General features: G+C 32.9%; 1 protein-coding gene across 1 annotated transcript; it reads right to left on the minus strand.

The window, feature by feature from the left end:
• Positions 1-4,978: 4,978 nt before the first annotated feature.
• LOC145665860 (phospholipase D1-like) lies at positions 4,979-16,621 on the minus strand. Its single transcript, XM_081732974.1, has 6 exons — positions 16,499-16,621; positions 15,050-15,158; positions 14,237-14,368; positions 10,784-10,987; positions 9,732-9,848; positions 4,979-6,504 (listed from the first exon to the last, which is right to left on the minus strand). The coding sequence occupies exons 1-6, from the start codon at positions 16,591-16,593 to the stop codon at positions 6,400-6,402; spliced, it is 762 nt and encodes a 253-aa protein (XP_081589100.1). The 5' UTR covers positions 16,594-16,621; the 3' UTR covers positions 4,979-6,399.
• Positions 16,622-17,085: the final 464 nt, after the last annotated feature.

Consider the following 17,085-nt stretch of genomic DNA (forward strand, 5'->3'; position numbering starts at 1 on the left):
ATATGGCAACCCTAGAATAAGCTAATAAACAAAGTACATGAGTATTATATCCTTTTATCTGGTAATAACCAATGAAGCATAGTTTTGGAAAATACATGATTCAATGAAATAATGCCATTCCAAAATGTTGATATATCAGCGACTTAAAAATCTATTTATCTTATCTCCATTAAACCAGAAAACAAACATGTGTTGTTTCAATGTATTATGACGTCACGACAGCTATCAATTAATCAAATTCCCTGTTAGATGCCGTTTAGGTTCCTGATAAATGAGGAAAGCGATGGCATTATACAAAGTTTGTCCGGAAAGAAATTTGACTGGGTCCAGGAAATAAAATTTAATGAATCGATTGGTACAACTTGTTAAAATGTACAACGAAATGCTCTTCTTGCTTATCGACACACCACTGCTAGCGAAATTTCTACTCTGAGTACACCTGGAAATCAACCTCCGACAACCTCCTTAGTACATCCGTCGTTGCTGCTTGGATGGCCAAAAAATCGTCAAAACGACGATATTTCAAGCTTCTTTTGAACTTCGGGAACATATATATATCAACCGTATCAATCAAATTCAACCGAAGATTATCAAATACTGGAAGCTCCATCATGATAACGCGTTCGTTGTGATGTTATTACTGGCTAGAATCGGTATTACTACTTTGCCGCAGCTACCGTAGAGTACGACATGAGCTCAGTGAACTTATATATATACCGATTCTAGCCAGTAATAACATCACAACGAACGCGTTATCATGATGGAGCTTCCAGTATTTGATAATCTTCGGTTCAACTTGATTGACTCTGTCTAGCAGACCTTTGAGAATTTCCGAGTAGTAAGCCGCGTTGACAATTTTCCCTTCATGCAGAAATTATTTGTTTACCATCCGTTTCATTTCAAAGAGAAACAATGAGCATTATCCTGATCCTACATTTGAACATCCCTGCGTTTTGGGCGCAGGGACTCTTTGATTTGCCAATCCGAAGTTTGGCGCTTGCTTTCGGGGTTGTATTGTAACACTCATGTTTCGACACCTGCAATTACGTTATTTAAAAAAATGGTTCACTCTCCACTTGCTCCGGCATTTGACGGTAAATGTGAAGTCGTTTTTTCTTTTCGTTCGTAATCCAGTACTTCGCACAAATTTTGTATGTATATTCAAATTTTCAGTAATAGTTTTGTGTACCACTGTTTTGGGTAGATTCAGTTCTTTGGCTACGATGCTCATACTCAAATAGGGGTATATTATAAAAATGTAAAAGTATATCAGAAAGTGCAGCAATATTCCCAGTGAACATTAAATATATGCACAATAGAACTTTTATATTTTTCATTCACAATTCAATTCAGGACCCTCCTCACAGTATCGTCATGGGTTCAGATTGATTGAATGATTGGGGATTATAATGGGGACGTCAGGATCAAAACCATTTTCCCCCGTTCCAGTAAAAAGTGGCGAAATAGTCGGCCTGCCAAGTGTAAATCAAGTATTTAAAATGAAACATGAAAAAATAAAAAGCCATAACAAAGCGGGTCAGATGTTGTATTCTCTTTAATGGAGAATGTGGAGAAACACTTAAAAAAATCGAGTCTTTTATTGTGGAATTATCCTCAGTTGCATTGCATTTACTATTTTCACATTGACCTATTTGTTGAATGTATCGGTTAATTTTCGAAGAAATAAAGCAAGATACATAATTTTCAGTGACCTCTCATGAATATGAAAATAAGGTTGCTGTAATAGTTTTCCGAAGGGTTAGTAAAAGGGAGACTAAGATTTTTCGAAACACTTGGCATTTTTTAAAATCAAGACTTGGTATTTTTTTTACCAAGACTTCGCATTTTTTTAAATCAAGACTTGGCAATTTCAAGTTTCACCCCCCCCCCCCAATCTTGTAATGCTCGCTACGCCGCTGCATATATAAGTATATGGGGTTCAATTCCTGGGCCATTATTTGTCTTTATTTAGGTTTAACGTTGGTTCGGAACTTCTACTAAAACTGACCATATAACCACTAGACCATACAGTTCGGAATTCAGAGTTCGGGACAGAACATTTTGGGAAATTGGCAAACTAACTCTAAGACTAACTCTAATTGTGTCTCTAATGCCGATACAATTTAATAATACGAATATTATTACGTTGTATAGGCATTTGCCTAATTATACAGGAAAGAAAAGTAAATTAAATTTTCTTAAATCTTAAAACAAATTTAGACCATTGTAATTATTTTGGTAAATTATTATGAAAGGATACGTGTAATTATAATTTCTTGATTTTAATTAATAACCCTGAAACTTCACTAACATAAATTAAATTACACTTTGACACTTTGATTTAAATAATTAAATATGATAATGCAATTTTACACTTGGCCCAATAATCTTCATTACGATCGCAGAAGACGCGGGAGTCGCGAGTTACCGGTTGAACTTCAATACATTATTTGTTTCCATTGTTTCACATTTTCACTTGTCACTCACATTGATATCGATGAAAGAGGATTCCTGGGTGGTTCCATGTATGTGTACTTGAAGTCGGAAGATAGGATTTTCCTTGTTTTCCATTTTGTCTTCTTTTTAGACAGTCATGCACTTAGTCTACAAGAGTCGTTCCGCAGGCTTCCGGCTCGTGCTGATGACATTTTCTTATTTAGAGTTGGTTTGACAATATATTATAATTAACTTAATTATGTAAATTTATACAGCGTGTTTCAAAACAACACCGACAACGTTTGAGAGGTGAATCCTGACACCAAGATAAGACAAAAAGTATAAACCAAGCTGAGTGCAGAAATGCTTCCTTTCGGAGTTATAAGCTGAAGAAAACATGAAAAACGGAATTTTACAAGTCCTTAGCTCCAAAACTATGGGACCTACAGTAGTCGGGTCAAGACTTCACTTAGGAACTAATATGTGCCCTATCCAAAAATCCATGTTACAGAATCCTAAGATACCCATGCCTCAATGTGCGCTGCCCAAAAATGCATGTATCAGAATCCTAAAGTACTCACGAAGAAATTTTTATAGGAGTTTAACTACGGGCATATAATTTGAAGTACTCAAAAACTACCTCTATAAAAATTGTTACGGAAGTACCACAGTACTTGTTTATCGTTGCACTGTTGGCACATTTATTCTAGTTAGTCTAAAATACTATTATTTGGACGTTGCGTTGTTAGATGTTGTTCTCGGTTTCTAAGCACCCGTCAGACTAACTTGGTTTTTCTCCCCACAGGACTTCCTGTTGGAAACACAACGTAACCAACTGATGTCAGAGCTAAAAATAACCATGACAACCTATAGTTAGGAATGTTTGGAGACGAAGTTTCTTTCTACGCTACATTTATTTGGAGAAGCGAGAGGGTCCAGACTCCGTAGGAGTCACACACACACATACACATATTCGTTTATTGGCGAAAATTCTTAGAATTGCTTTTATACGAGGTTCACTTAAAACGTTAAAAATTTTGCACTGATTCTTATGGCATTGCCAATAACATAATTATATATATATATATATATATATATATATATATATATATATATAGAGAGAGAGAGAGAGAGAGAGAGAGAGAGAGAGAGAGAGAGAGAGGGAGAGAGAGAGAGAAAGAATACTTACTGTAAATATTATGTATAAATTATTACAAATACTCTCTTGTTGATATTCTTATTTTTGTTGTTATTCTTGTTATTTTTGTTGTTTTGTTGATATTCTTATTTTTCTTGTTTCATTGTAAAGTGACCGTTGTGTTGTATCTGGAACTACACACGTACAATAAATAAATAAATAAATAAATATTTTATTACAATAATATCATTCTCTTCTCTTCAATAAGTTCTCTCCAATAACTCGCCGTTCAACGAGGTAGATTTCTATCATGGAAGTTCCTTTTACACCGATTCCAGTAAAAGAAATAACTATATTAAATAACGAATTAGGACATCTTTATTAAATGAACGATGAAACCAGACATCAGAACGAATGCAAGAATGTTTCTAAATCAGGATACTTTAATAAAAATAAAAATATATATATTATACAACAGACATGTGATCACTGAATTTCAGCCCTCTTACAGGAACAATTTTTCATGTGTAATGTCAACCAAATTGAGTAAAACTGTTTACTGTTAGACATATTCATTTCTTTACTACAACGGTCTGATCTTATGGGCCCGTCCGTTTATATTGTCTGTAAGGTAAACGAATGACCAATGAGAATACTATCACTACTCTACTATGGATTAATTGAAAATTTCAAATTAATATATGTTCTAACCAATTTATTACAAGTATAAATCAAAAGAAACAATTGACAAATTTAATGAGTGGTAGTTTCAAACCAACCATTTAAATACTCAAATATATACAAAAATTCATAACTTAAATATTCAACATAGGAAAGGGTTTGATTTATTATATAATACAGTTATTCTAACTTCATACAGTGACTCGTAAAACGTGCAAAATTTCACATGCATTTCCTCACTTAATCTTTAGTAGATAATTCTTAAATATTTGGTTTCCTTTTCAAATATGTACACTCCTAAGTCTCTCAGCTCTCTTTGAAGTAAGTTTTCCATTGAATTCCAATGCTTCTTCCATATAAATGAAATAGAAGACTGAGTTGTCATTAAGTTACTATAGAGCTTGATCACACCATACAGTGAGAGTACATAAGAATGTTATATGTGTTTCTTCTTTAAATTTTTTAAAAAATCCATTTGATGCAATAATTGTAAACAGCTTTTGATAGTCAATATTGAGAAATGTAAAAAAGGTTAATTTCCCTAAAATTGAATTTATTTTATATCATATGTTTAATAAAGGAAGTTTATCATAAGTACCCCGCAGTATGCAATGTCGTAAAAGTTTGTTCTTTATTATTATTATTATTATTATTATTATTATTATTATTATTATTATTATTATTATTATTATTATTATTATTATTATTATTATTAATTGATCTACATCATAAAAATTAGTGTTTGATGCATAGAGTTAAACAATACGCAACAGGTGGAGTTTGCTCTGTCCAAACTCAAAAGTTTTAGTAAGAACTGTAAAGACGAATGGTGCAGAAATTAAGTTTTACTTGAATTAGTCGCGGGTTTCTCAAACGTAATGTTTGGTAGTTCTGTTGTCATTATCCATTATATTAATAACTTATGAAAATAACTTAATGTTCGCTGAGGATATGGATTGTATCGAAAATTTAAAACTGCGTGTAGTTTGTACTTCTACATCGTTGTTGTATGTTGTTAGAAGAGTCTTGGGTGTTACAGTTGAAATAAATTTTAAATATATCTCATCCCATCATTATCTACTATATCGAAAGATATCGTTACTTTAAGAGGCTAGATAGTCCGTTTGATATGACATAAAATAGTAGGTTTGTGTTCTCTTCCAGATATTCAAAAGTAATATTTGCATTTAGTTTTCGTCTTATGCATACACGAGGTACTCATAATTTCGAAATCAGAACAATATGGACTTACAGGGCAGAATATAAATACAAAATGGTTACTTGATCCTATTACGAGCCCTAATACCACCAGCTGGATTTCCTTTCACATAATTTGTGAGTGTAGTTGTAAAAAGAAATTGGATTTTCAAACAAAGAGTGTCCACTGGTTAATATTCTATCAAACTTGTTACAATATCAGTGGTTCACTGGTATATTCATATCATACATAGAAATTATCACAAGTTGATGAGTTCCATTTCGGCATATTCACTAAATATATACATTGTGGATGATAAACAAAGGTATCCATTTCATAATTTCTAATGAGTACACACGGAAACACAATTGTTGCTCATAAAACAATATTCTTACCTAGTAACATGCCATATAAATCGATTGACGTAATGGGCGCTCACTGGATGTGTCATTACATATATGAATACTAAGTTTGCGGCAGGTATTTCAATATATTTGTTTTCGAAATTTGTTTTGAATATTACATTTATTAGATAACTTCTCTTGTCTAAAGATGATCTAACAGCCCACATTTGATAGAGCTTCAATGTCTACCAGCATCATGAAAGTAGTTCAGTTTCTGTTTCATAGTCTACATTGATGTCACTCCCTTATATCCTATTATTCCTTCTATTCACATAGTGAGCTCATTCGTGGCTAAGCGGTAGCATACACGCCTTTGACATGGAAGACCTGGGTTCGATTCCCAGCGGGAGCTTATGTGATTCGGTTCCACATTAAGCTGTAGGTCCACGTCTCATATAGCCTCGGTGTTAAAAGGGAAGCTAAACTCAAAATCAAAATAAAATCTATTCACATAGCTTCAAGACTATAACAATTTCCATCAAATAACTTTGGTCTTTTTTGTATCAGGAGATCCTTCACTGAATTTATATGTATGAAAATAATCAAGTCCAAAGAGTGCTTGGCATTAGAGCGGTTACTGTTCCACGGACAGCCTCTTCCAAATTTTCTTCTTCTAGAAAGTGCAGCGGAAGGTTCACTAGATGTCCCTGAAATTATATTTATTTCAAATGGCTTAAATAATTCTAATAGATTATATTAACATATCTGCATATAATTATTAAGAGAAACTATTTCTACATCACATAAATGTCCAGGATTGTCTGATAGAATGCAAGATTTCGATGTTTTCTAATGTTGGGTAAAACGGTAAAAGAATTTAAAAAGTGGAAGAAATATAAAATATACTAGCAATAGAAGCTTCGTTACCAAGAAAGAATAATTTGTGAGGATATACAGTTCCAACAAAATTGTTATCTATATGTTAAAATGCTACGTTTATATGTTTGTGGTCAAAAAGAGTTTATATGTTTGTGGCCAAACCTTTCGGCAGTGAGTTCTCGGGAACTATAGGCTTTAGAAAGATGCCGTTTTTACTGATCGATTGCAATTTTTCTGTAGAATATTCAGTTTTAATTAAATATTTAAAAATGGTCGTTATTTCTTTATTACAGTTTTAGGAATACATTGGGAGTATTGAAGTGTTGAAATTTTGAAAAGTAAAGCGTCATATCCTACGAGTTATACATTCCAACATAGTTATACATAGAAGTTATATATCTCTCAGACAATTCTTTCGTGGCCAAATGATAATGAAAACCAAAGGATAACTATTTCTCCAGTCTAAGATGAATTTTAATTGTTTGGAGTGTTTTGCCCAATGAACACCATATATCACTGACATTATAATTAATTGTGTGTGTAATGTATTTGCTTATTACATGCTGCATACAAGAAGAAAGAAAACACTGAACATACATGAATTAGAAACTACAACCGGAAGTATTCACAAATCTTGTAAACGATGCAAGATACTGAAAAAGTAATCGAAAAAAATCTTCCCTTTATGATACCCCTTGCCGATTTTTATGAAGACGTTTTTCACTTGTGTCTGTAAAGGGACATGTCCACAGTGGTGCTATTCAGCCGGTTCGCACCGGTTAGCTAAAACTGGTTGTTAAAATATTTTGAGTTCGCAGAACCGTTAATTATACCAAGTCAAAAACAAATGACCTATTTAAAGAATCTTGCTTTGCTCTGTACATATTAGAAAATTACTGGCGGGGAGGGGAAGGGTAAATTTTAATTTTATATTTGCTTTTAGAAATTCTTATAGCTATAGGGTTAAACATATGATCTCTCAGAATAAGGTATAAGCGTTTATTCCTAATATATCAAGAATGAGAACTGGGGTTATATGAGTGATGAAATGTGGGTTATTTATATTTGAAACACATACCTACCATTATTGTTAATTACCGATCCATTGCTGGATGGTTTTTCCAATACTTTTTGAAAACCATCTCTCTTGGACAATTCGTTTTCAATATTCGCAGTGCAATATAATTTCGTCACATCGCTTTGTATTAGAATGCTGTATATGTCGCTATTTGTTGCTTTGGTATCCAGTGAAAAAATGGTTTTGTCTACCTTGTAAGATTTGTTTCCTAAAAGAATCATATCTATCTACCTATCCATATATATACAGAACCGGTTGTTAGATTAGAATAGAAAGATTAGAATAGCACCAACCACTGCATGTGCAGATGTTGTGAGGAACGACAAGGAGATTCATGCTCATATATGAATGTGCGTTCTGTAGAGAGCGCGGGTTCAGCTAGTTGGTTATATAACTCAATCCGCTGAATGTGTTGTGTCGTCAGAAAACCATCTCGAAAACTATCTAATTATTACATTTATAAAGTGGTACATGTACATAATTATAATTATTAGATAACGATTTCAAATAGAATAGATTTTTCATACTTCCAATTTTATTTGGAAAGTTTCCGAATACGTTAGTGTTCTATGATATGAAATTGGTTGACACTAGAAAATATTTCTTGCAACTTACAGTTTAAACATGAACATTGAGAATCTAAAAAATTAAAGCAAATTCGGTACTCACAGATTACTTTTGAGCCTCATAGACTGGGCTATTCTAGATGTTTAAAAAATCAAAATTCTTGTGAGTGAAAATATTTAAAATGGTATCTATTATACACATAATGTTCTGTTGTAATTTTAATTATTCTACTAACTTGACACTTAAATTATAATACATCAATTCCCTATTCTCTTTATATACTTCGGTTAATGCTCACCAAAATTTGGGCACTTCAGTCCCATCATACACTAACACAAGTACTAACACGAGCGCAACAAGTTCTGAAATCATAATGAACTTATTTGTTTTCATCTCTCCTCAAATACGACAGTGCATCGGATGATTACACCAGTATTGTGCAAAACTACCTTGACTACAGTTTCAAAAGTGCTAGACAGGTCACCGTGTCAATTCCAGATTTAATACTACTTGCTTGTTATCTTTGGAAACACTTTGACACTCAAAATCTGTAGAGTAATTCAAGTATCAAGCCGAAACGGCAATCACCACCAAATCTCTGTGTTTTGAACATGTTGGATTATGATTTCTTTAAAGCTGAAAAGGTTATTTATGGTTTCCTAAAATGCCGTGTTACTAATTAGCTGTCTCACATAACTAGAGACTTCTAATGAGTATAAAACCTCTTCTCGGTTTAATATCTCTGTATATATCACTGAGTACGTGTACATACCCTTTGTAACCACTAAGGTTCAGTGAGAAAAAATTTTCTACAAGCTTATTTGTTGTATTATATAAATCTACAACTCTCTCAATCTTCTACAATTAACACAGTAATTAATACTTTAATTTCATTCACTTATGGCTCATGTTCCCTATAATCACATCAGCCACTTGTGGCTCTAATCGCAACATCAACAACTTCATCCATATTATAAACATAATATAGTAACGTTATTCATTTGTCATTCAATCTTTCAATACTTTGTCCGATTATTCTTAAGTAACACCGACTGAAACCCAATAAACCCTAACAGAACAGGAGTCATTTTAGTCGTGTTTTAATTTCGTTAGATTGCGAACTTTTCGGTCAGACGAATTTCACTACATTATGTTAATTATATTACATTGTGATTGTCAACAGTTTGATCCTACCATTGTTACCACAGTATTAATGAGAAACAGCATGAAGTGTAGGATAACAAGGGTCAGTCAACATGTTTTATAAAACTCTAGACTTTTGGAACATCCTACACATACCTGATCTTTTTAATTTTTCAACAAAATACGTTCTCTATTATTATATATTGATAAATTCAAAGAAAATTTTGTATGAATAAATCAAAGGAAAATTTCCAAACACAATCTTACCCTGATGATTTTAAGGAGATCTTCAGCTGCAGTCCGATCACTACGATGTAAGCCTTTCTGTAAATTATGAAGGTTATCAAATGTCTTGATGTCATCCGAAGGTATACAATGAAAAACCTTCAAATAAAGAAAATAATATAATTCATTTAAGGTAGATTATTAGCCAAACAAGTTGAATATAGTTGAAACATATGCATTTACTATATTTAAAAGAATAGTATGGTTATCATATAAATGGGTATTCAACAATAATGTTAACGATAATGAATATTAGAGACATTGAAATCAAAAGTACTCATGAAATGCAATTAAAAGTCTTTATTTATTTTTCTTCTCTTTAATAGACATTCCAGAGATTGAATTTGTACTTCATAATTGCAATTGAGATTTCAAATCTTTAGGAGCAGACTTATTTCTCCTTTATCACTAAGTAATGCCATTAATAATTGTTTTGTAGCGTACCAATTTAAAAGTAAAAACGAATGGAAATGAAGGGAAAAGTTAGCGGATGAATCTCGGTCCGAGCTTAAGTTGAGTATAGATCATTTTATTTGATATAAATAAAATTCGTTGTTTTCTCCTATAAACTCGACAAAGTTACTTTGAAAATTATTTCACATTGTCTTTTAGTACGCAAAAACACTTACAGTATCTTTTACGTTCTTGATGTCTATTGATGTTCAACTTTTTACTAATAATAAAAATTAAAAAAAACTTTTAACTTGTAAAAGTATATGACCAGAAAATAGCCTGTACCGTTCCAACGCTTCGTGGATTGTTTCCTGTTTCCTAAGCTCTGATAACGATCTAATAATAATTGAAGTATAAGTTGACTTCCTCTGTCTATTAACTGAACGTTGCTCAAGAAAACAACGTAAATAGCTTGTATTTTGATGTCCGTGTACCATCTGGTGCTGTATTCACTATAGCTATGATACAAGACCTCTCGATCAACTGATTATATTACATTTTGAAACTAGCAAGCATTATTAAATATTAAAATAAATAAATGTATTATGTAATCATTAAGAATAGTTAAGTCACAAATGTACCTCATTGTAAATCCTTGTGTTGTTTTCAGCAATTGTTTTCCATACTTCGTTGTAAAAATAGTCTGAAACTGGATCGCCAACATCTATATCTCCTCCTTTGAGAAGGCCAAGATGCTCTTTGAAGAGATGCCTCCGGAACGAACCAGCAAACTTTCCACTAGGATATGACTTCCCATTCATTGTACTCTCTTCAAACTCACAATCCTTCAAACACAAAGTAATTAACATTGTTAAATAATTCCTTCACATAATTATTACCGTAAATTCATATAATTATCTTAAGCTCACAACCCAGACCAATCGAAATATGAGATTGAATGATTTATCATTTTGAAGGTTATTTTACATTTACGTTTCTACAAAACAACATACAATTCATCAATTCTAAAAATGTAATGCTTAGAACAAATATAGCGCAAAACAATGGGTTCGATTTCCGGTGGAAGCTCATGTGGTTCGGATCCCATGTTAACCACAGTGATTTTTGTCTCGAACTTGCAACACTGTATGTTGGTATTCTGAGTTGTGGCGGCAGTAGTACACAGGCCCGTAGCCAGCCCAAAAATGTAGGGGGAGCCGGCTGAAGTTAGGGGGCCCGATCCAACCATATGATAGTTCTATTGCAAGCCTACTGTAAAACTTTTAGGGGGCCAGCAAAAATTTAGGGGGGCGGTCCCCCTAGACCCCCCTGGATACGGGCCTGGTAGTACATTTCTGTTTCCCATCTACAGTTTGTAAGAAATAAATTCTCTCTGCAGCAGGGTATTTGGGTGACAATTGTCAACCGCACGCCTATATACGTAACAAGTAGGAGGAGTCGAAGGTATGTTCTGTTTCTGATGAAAGTGATTATGAAGTTTATCACATGAGTGCAAGTGACCACAACACTGAATCAGAGCAAGATGACCCATGGTGATAGTTTTTGATCTTCTAAAGATATGTGCAATTAATGCAAATGCATCCTAAAATTTAATACCAGTTCACCTTAATTGTCACGAAGGATTTTTTTTTTTTTTTTTTTTTTAAGAATATCCTCTGGGAAATGATTAAACCTCAGATACAACGCCTATGCTGTATTTCTCAATTCCAGTTGAAATTAGGAAGAAGGGCCGAGTCAGACTGTTACTTGGTGTTGAGGAAAAGAGAATGGTCATCTTGAGAAGCCATCAGGCTCCAAAGGACATTGCCATGCTTATAGAAGAGGAAAAGACAAAACTACAAGAAAGTGGTGCTTAACATGTACGGGAGGAATGTGTAGAAAGCATCTCAAAGACATTTGTGTAACATGCTTAGAATCAGTCTAGTAGTCATGAAAAAAAAAAAGAAGTTCGTCATATAAAGTAGAACACTGTGTACAACCAAAACTATAACCTGTAATTAAAATTTTATCAAATAAATGAAGGAATCATTATATAAAGATAATTTTACTTATTTTAGATATGTTTGAATGGGTAGGTTGCACAATTGTCACCCACGCGCCTAATTATGCAACACAAACGTACATGCCTAACGCAGAGTTAAGCAGTAGGTCCACGTCTCACATAACCTTACTGCTAGAAAGTAATCTAAACTCAAATCCAATCCCCCAACCTAATGTAAATATAACAGTTATATTCGAACAATTCATTAGTGATGCAATTATGAGGAAATCATTACCTATAATAGTTTTTTTAACAATCTACCACATAGTAAGAGTAAAATGACCAATAAGAAATAACCAATAACCATAGTAAGAGAACCAATACAATAATAGTAACAACATGCGATTTATTAAAATGTTGTTTCAATTAATATAACAAATAAATAGTTTCAACATTCGTCTGATTGATTTCTATTTAACGGCTTGTTTTCCTTATCACACAAAAATTACAGCTAATAATCAATTGTGGCAACAGAAACAATTTTCTTAAACAAACATTCTTTACCTACATTATTTAGACCTAAGATGATTCTTTAGTTCAACTTTCAAATGATCTCGAGAAATTGAAAATTTCGTTTTTAATCACGATTTCTTTAACACTCGTTTATTATTATTATTATTATTATTATTATTATTATTATTATTATTATTATTATTATTATTATTATTATTATTATTATTATTATTATTTTAACTTTATACACGGAAATAAGAATTGCTTAGTTTCGTAACGTATTAAATTTGTTAAAGTTACTTTAAATAAAAGCACATATGTTCAAACATTACGTGATTGTTACACTCGAGGTGCAGAAGAATGTAAAGAAGTGCGCATTACCTTTTTTAATTATGTATAACAAGCTAAAGTAATTTTATAGAATTAGGAAGAATAATTTTGCAACCTACGGTTCTAAGTACGAAACTACATTCTTCATCTGTGCAATTTAGATGGTGAAACAAGTGAAACATGTCACTGATTAACTCAGGAGAGGTTAACTCAGATAAGTTTACAGGAGAAATTTCCAAGCTACCGAAGAAGATAAAGAACAGACGTCGAAAAATTACCATTTGGTAGTTTTTAAAAGAGGGTAGAAGATATATTTAGAGATAAATCATTGCTAAATATGAAATATCAATGTGTCAATTTACTTCATTAAGTAATCATAATAACTGTTAAATTTCTTTCCATATTGCACTTACTTTGCCATCCCCTTGTTCTTTATGTACTAGCATTTGCATTTCTTAATTGTATACTCTATATACATACGCGTATAATCCTTCTTACTACTACACCAAGCGAGTATATTGCATTCTTACATCAAATAATTTTCTTTTCCATATACAATTATTTGGGCTGACAATGCTACATTTATTCAAGTTTAGTAGAAGTAAAATTTACTACAGGTAATACACTTCTCATGTTTAAAATGTTTTTAAGAACCTTTAGCAAAAATAGGCATCGGAACCTTATAACCCAAAAGGTTTGTTTCTCGAAGTTAAAAATATACTTCATACCTTAACTATGGTTACCATACGTCAATATTTATGCAGACATTCATATTTTGAGAGTAAAGAATTCCGTTCCCATACATTTTCCGAACATACTGTAATATTGCTTTTTAAACACTTGCATATTTAAATATTTAAATGGTTAAAATAAAAATGAAATGAAATTTTTGAGTTTTACGTCCCACGGTTATGCCGGTTAGGCTAAAGGAGACGGTGATGATGAGAGATGAATGAAATGGTGGAATGAAGAAAGTGGGAGGAAACGGGAGAACCCCGAGAAAACCCACGCACACGGTGTTTAAATGGTTAAGTCTATGCACACTTCGTATTATTGTGCTTATTATAACATTTCAGAAAATCAGCAGGGTAAAGAAAGCAAGACATTTTATATAGAATTAACAATGTGGAAGTGTGTCCGTATTTAGTCATTTCGGAGTATAGTAGCCCTACCAAATTAATGAGAGTATATCATTTGAAAAATAGTCCTAGAACCAGTAAAAATTAACATTGCGCATACTGTGTCTTACCTTAATAATCACAGCAACCTCAGAGTCCCTCGTTCCAAGCATGCTTCTGTCATTGATGTTGGCAGAGCCACAGATGACTAAGTTATCATCAACAATCAGCAGCTTTGAATGGACGTAGATCAGCTCAGTTACCTTCGAGTAGACACATTAAGATAATCAAATTAATTAGGAACAAAACCGAAGCACTCGAACATACAAGAAACATTTAATTGTTACTTGTTTTACGTGCGAATAGACTACACTAATGAACAAATAAAAAAATAAGTTGAACTACCCATTTTGTTCCTTCACATCACGGAGTTGGCAGTCAGATGATAATGTGCAGGCCGTTCACCGAGGTGAAGACTTACTCTAAGCCATGACGGAAGCTTAAGCGCAATGCTGATCACTGAGAATATTATGAGCCTCCCCCAATACACATCGTAAGACAAAGTATATTATTTTCCTTCATCTTTCCATATAGGTGGAAGCCTTGCCTTAAGTATTGAAATACTAAGTTGGTCGAATAACTATTTCAAAAAGTATTTGTGAAACAAGTTCCTCACTAAATACTTTCTAGCAACAATTTATAATAGATGCTATTGTCTTCTTTCTATCAGCCATAAGCAATTGAATCAGTCATTGTTAGAAAGGGGATATGTTCCATTCAAAATACATTGCACATATCCCTTTTTAATATAACCGATTCAACTGAATCACAATCTTAATTTGGTTAATAAATCAATTTAGAAACATAATAAATTTACAGAATTATAATAAGTATAAACAAGTAATAATACAAATGAAAATAGAACAGAAGAATATTCAACCTACCAAGTCTCCTTTCAGGTAGTCGTGAGTTCGAAGACCATAGAATGATATGTAATTTTCAGGATTTTTAACTCCTTCTTCCAGAAGTTTTCCTATCACTGACCCACTTCCTCTGAAATAATAAATGAATCCTTTTAGTACTTCCTGATTCCAAAACAGAAGTGCGTTTGCTATTGATGAGTTTGTCAAAAATCAAATGTAAATATTTCTGAATCAAATAAATCACTACATATGTTTGTTTGTTTTTTTTATATAGTAATTTACGCATTTTTAAAACTATTGAAAAAGCGATAGTGCATTGATAGTGCATATTTACATTGGTCTTCCTGGACGGTCTCTGTCATTTGTTCTGTTGCCTTGTTCAACAGGTTAAATCCAGTGGTGCTATTCAGCCGTTCGCTAGAATCGGTTGTTAAAATATTTCGAGTTCGCAGAGCCGTTTGTTATCCCAGACATAACAGTAAAATTTACTCAATTATACCCAGAAACAGTAATTTTTAGTTTAACTATCTTTGATTTTAGAAATTCTTACAGCTACAGGGTTAAATATATGATTTCTCAGAACAAGGTATAAGCGCAGATATCAAGAATGAGAACTGGGTTCACATGAGTGTAGTGTTGAGGGTTATTTATGTTTGAAACGCACACATACCATTATCAACAATTGTCAATCCATTGTTGGATTAAGGTCTTTCCAATACTTTTTGATAACCATATATCTTGGATAATACGTATCCAAGGTATTCGCAGTGCTACTTAATTTCGTCACACTACTTTGTATTAGGATGCTGTGTAGGTCCGCACTAGTCACTTAGGTACGGTATCCAGTAAAAAATTTACTTTTGTCTACCTTGTACGGTTTGTTTCATAAGAGAGTTATATCTGTCCATCTACTCTCTCTCTCTCTCTCTCTCATATATATATATATATATATTGTAACAAAAGAAACATTGACCAAAGCTTCAACGCGCACTGTATTTTAAGCTATAATGTGTAACGGTTTCGGATTTCTAACATATCCTTCATCAGACACTATATAGAAACTGAAACACATTATAGTATAAAACACAGTGTGTGTGTTCAAGCTTTGGTCAATGTCTCTTTCGTTACAATATCCAGTCCAAAGCCATGAATAGTGTTGTTATACAGAATGGGTTGTTAAAAAAATTAGAATAACACCAATGGACACACATAGTTCTTGTCCACAGAACATTCGTTAAATCTCAAGTACTTTCATCAAGAGATTTCTGTAAGAATTTTTTCTACAAAAGCAACAATTTTTGTTGTGATTGATGAGGCTTTAGGTAGCAATAAGTACTGAACTCTCTACTATTTATATCTCATGCTTCCAAAGTTAGACACTTTTTTTTTCAATCGGTCCATGTATTTATAAACAAAAATCGGTAACGTTGGATTTTTAAATTCATTTGCTGTTAAAATAGAATATAAAACCTTGAAATGGAGATGTAGTTCCAGTGAGTTACAGCCTGAAGAGCAGCTCCCTCCTGAGTTCCAAAACTTCCTTCGAACGCTGGAAGCAACGGCATCACAACATACACTCTGAATGTCGCTTTCTCTCTGAAAGAAAATATTATCAGTAAATATGTAGATATTTAGTGCGTGCTTATTTGTAGCACTGTCTGCTACATAACCATGTTATTGTAATAATTGTGCATGAAATAAAAATAAATACACTTAATATATCATTTCTCAGATGGCACGATCACGAAGGCAAAGACGGTACTATTAAAGTTGAAAGGCAAAACAAAGTAAGAGTTGCCAAGTTATAGAATATAAAATTTTAAACAAGAATAGAACAAACTACTAAATACTAGAATTATATCGCTTATTGTTTGTAACAACTCAAAACAACGGACATTTCAGAATTATGTATTTAATGGACTTGCTTTTGGCCGTATATCCAGATACAATTTCCAGGTTCAGTACCACTGGTGTTGGTTAAATATCGTACGTGAGCTTAGAGCTCCTTCGTGGCTAAGCGGTTAGCATACGCGCCTTTGGCGTGGGAGACTCGGGTT

The sequence above is a fragment of the Thermobia domestica genome, chromosome 12 (assembly GCF_964235325.1).
Source record: "Thermobia domestica chromosome 12, izTheDome1.hap1.1, whole genome shotgun sequence".
NCBI classification, from domain to species: Eukaryota; Metazoa; Arthropoda; class Insecta; order Zygentoma; family Lepismatidae; genus Thermobia; species Thermobia domestica.

Bases quoted from the DNA above. Each gene is read 5' to 3' on its own strand.
- LOC145665860 (XM_081732974.1), bottom strand. From the start codon at position 16,593: ATGCCGTTGCTTCCAGCGTTCGAAGGAAGTTTTGGAACTCAGGAGGGA. The intron at 10,988-14,236 runs GTAAGACACAGT...TTGTGTTTGAAG, and splicing joins AGGTTGCTGTGATTATTAAG to GATTGTGAGTTTGAAGAGAG. The intron at 9,849-10,783 runs GTACATTTGTGA...CTTTATTTGAAG, and splicing joins ACACAAGGATTTACAATGAG to GTTTTTCATTGTATACCTTC.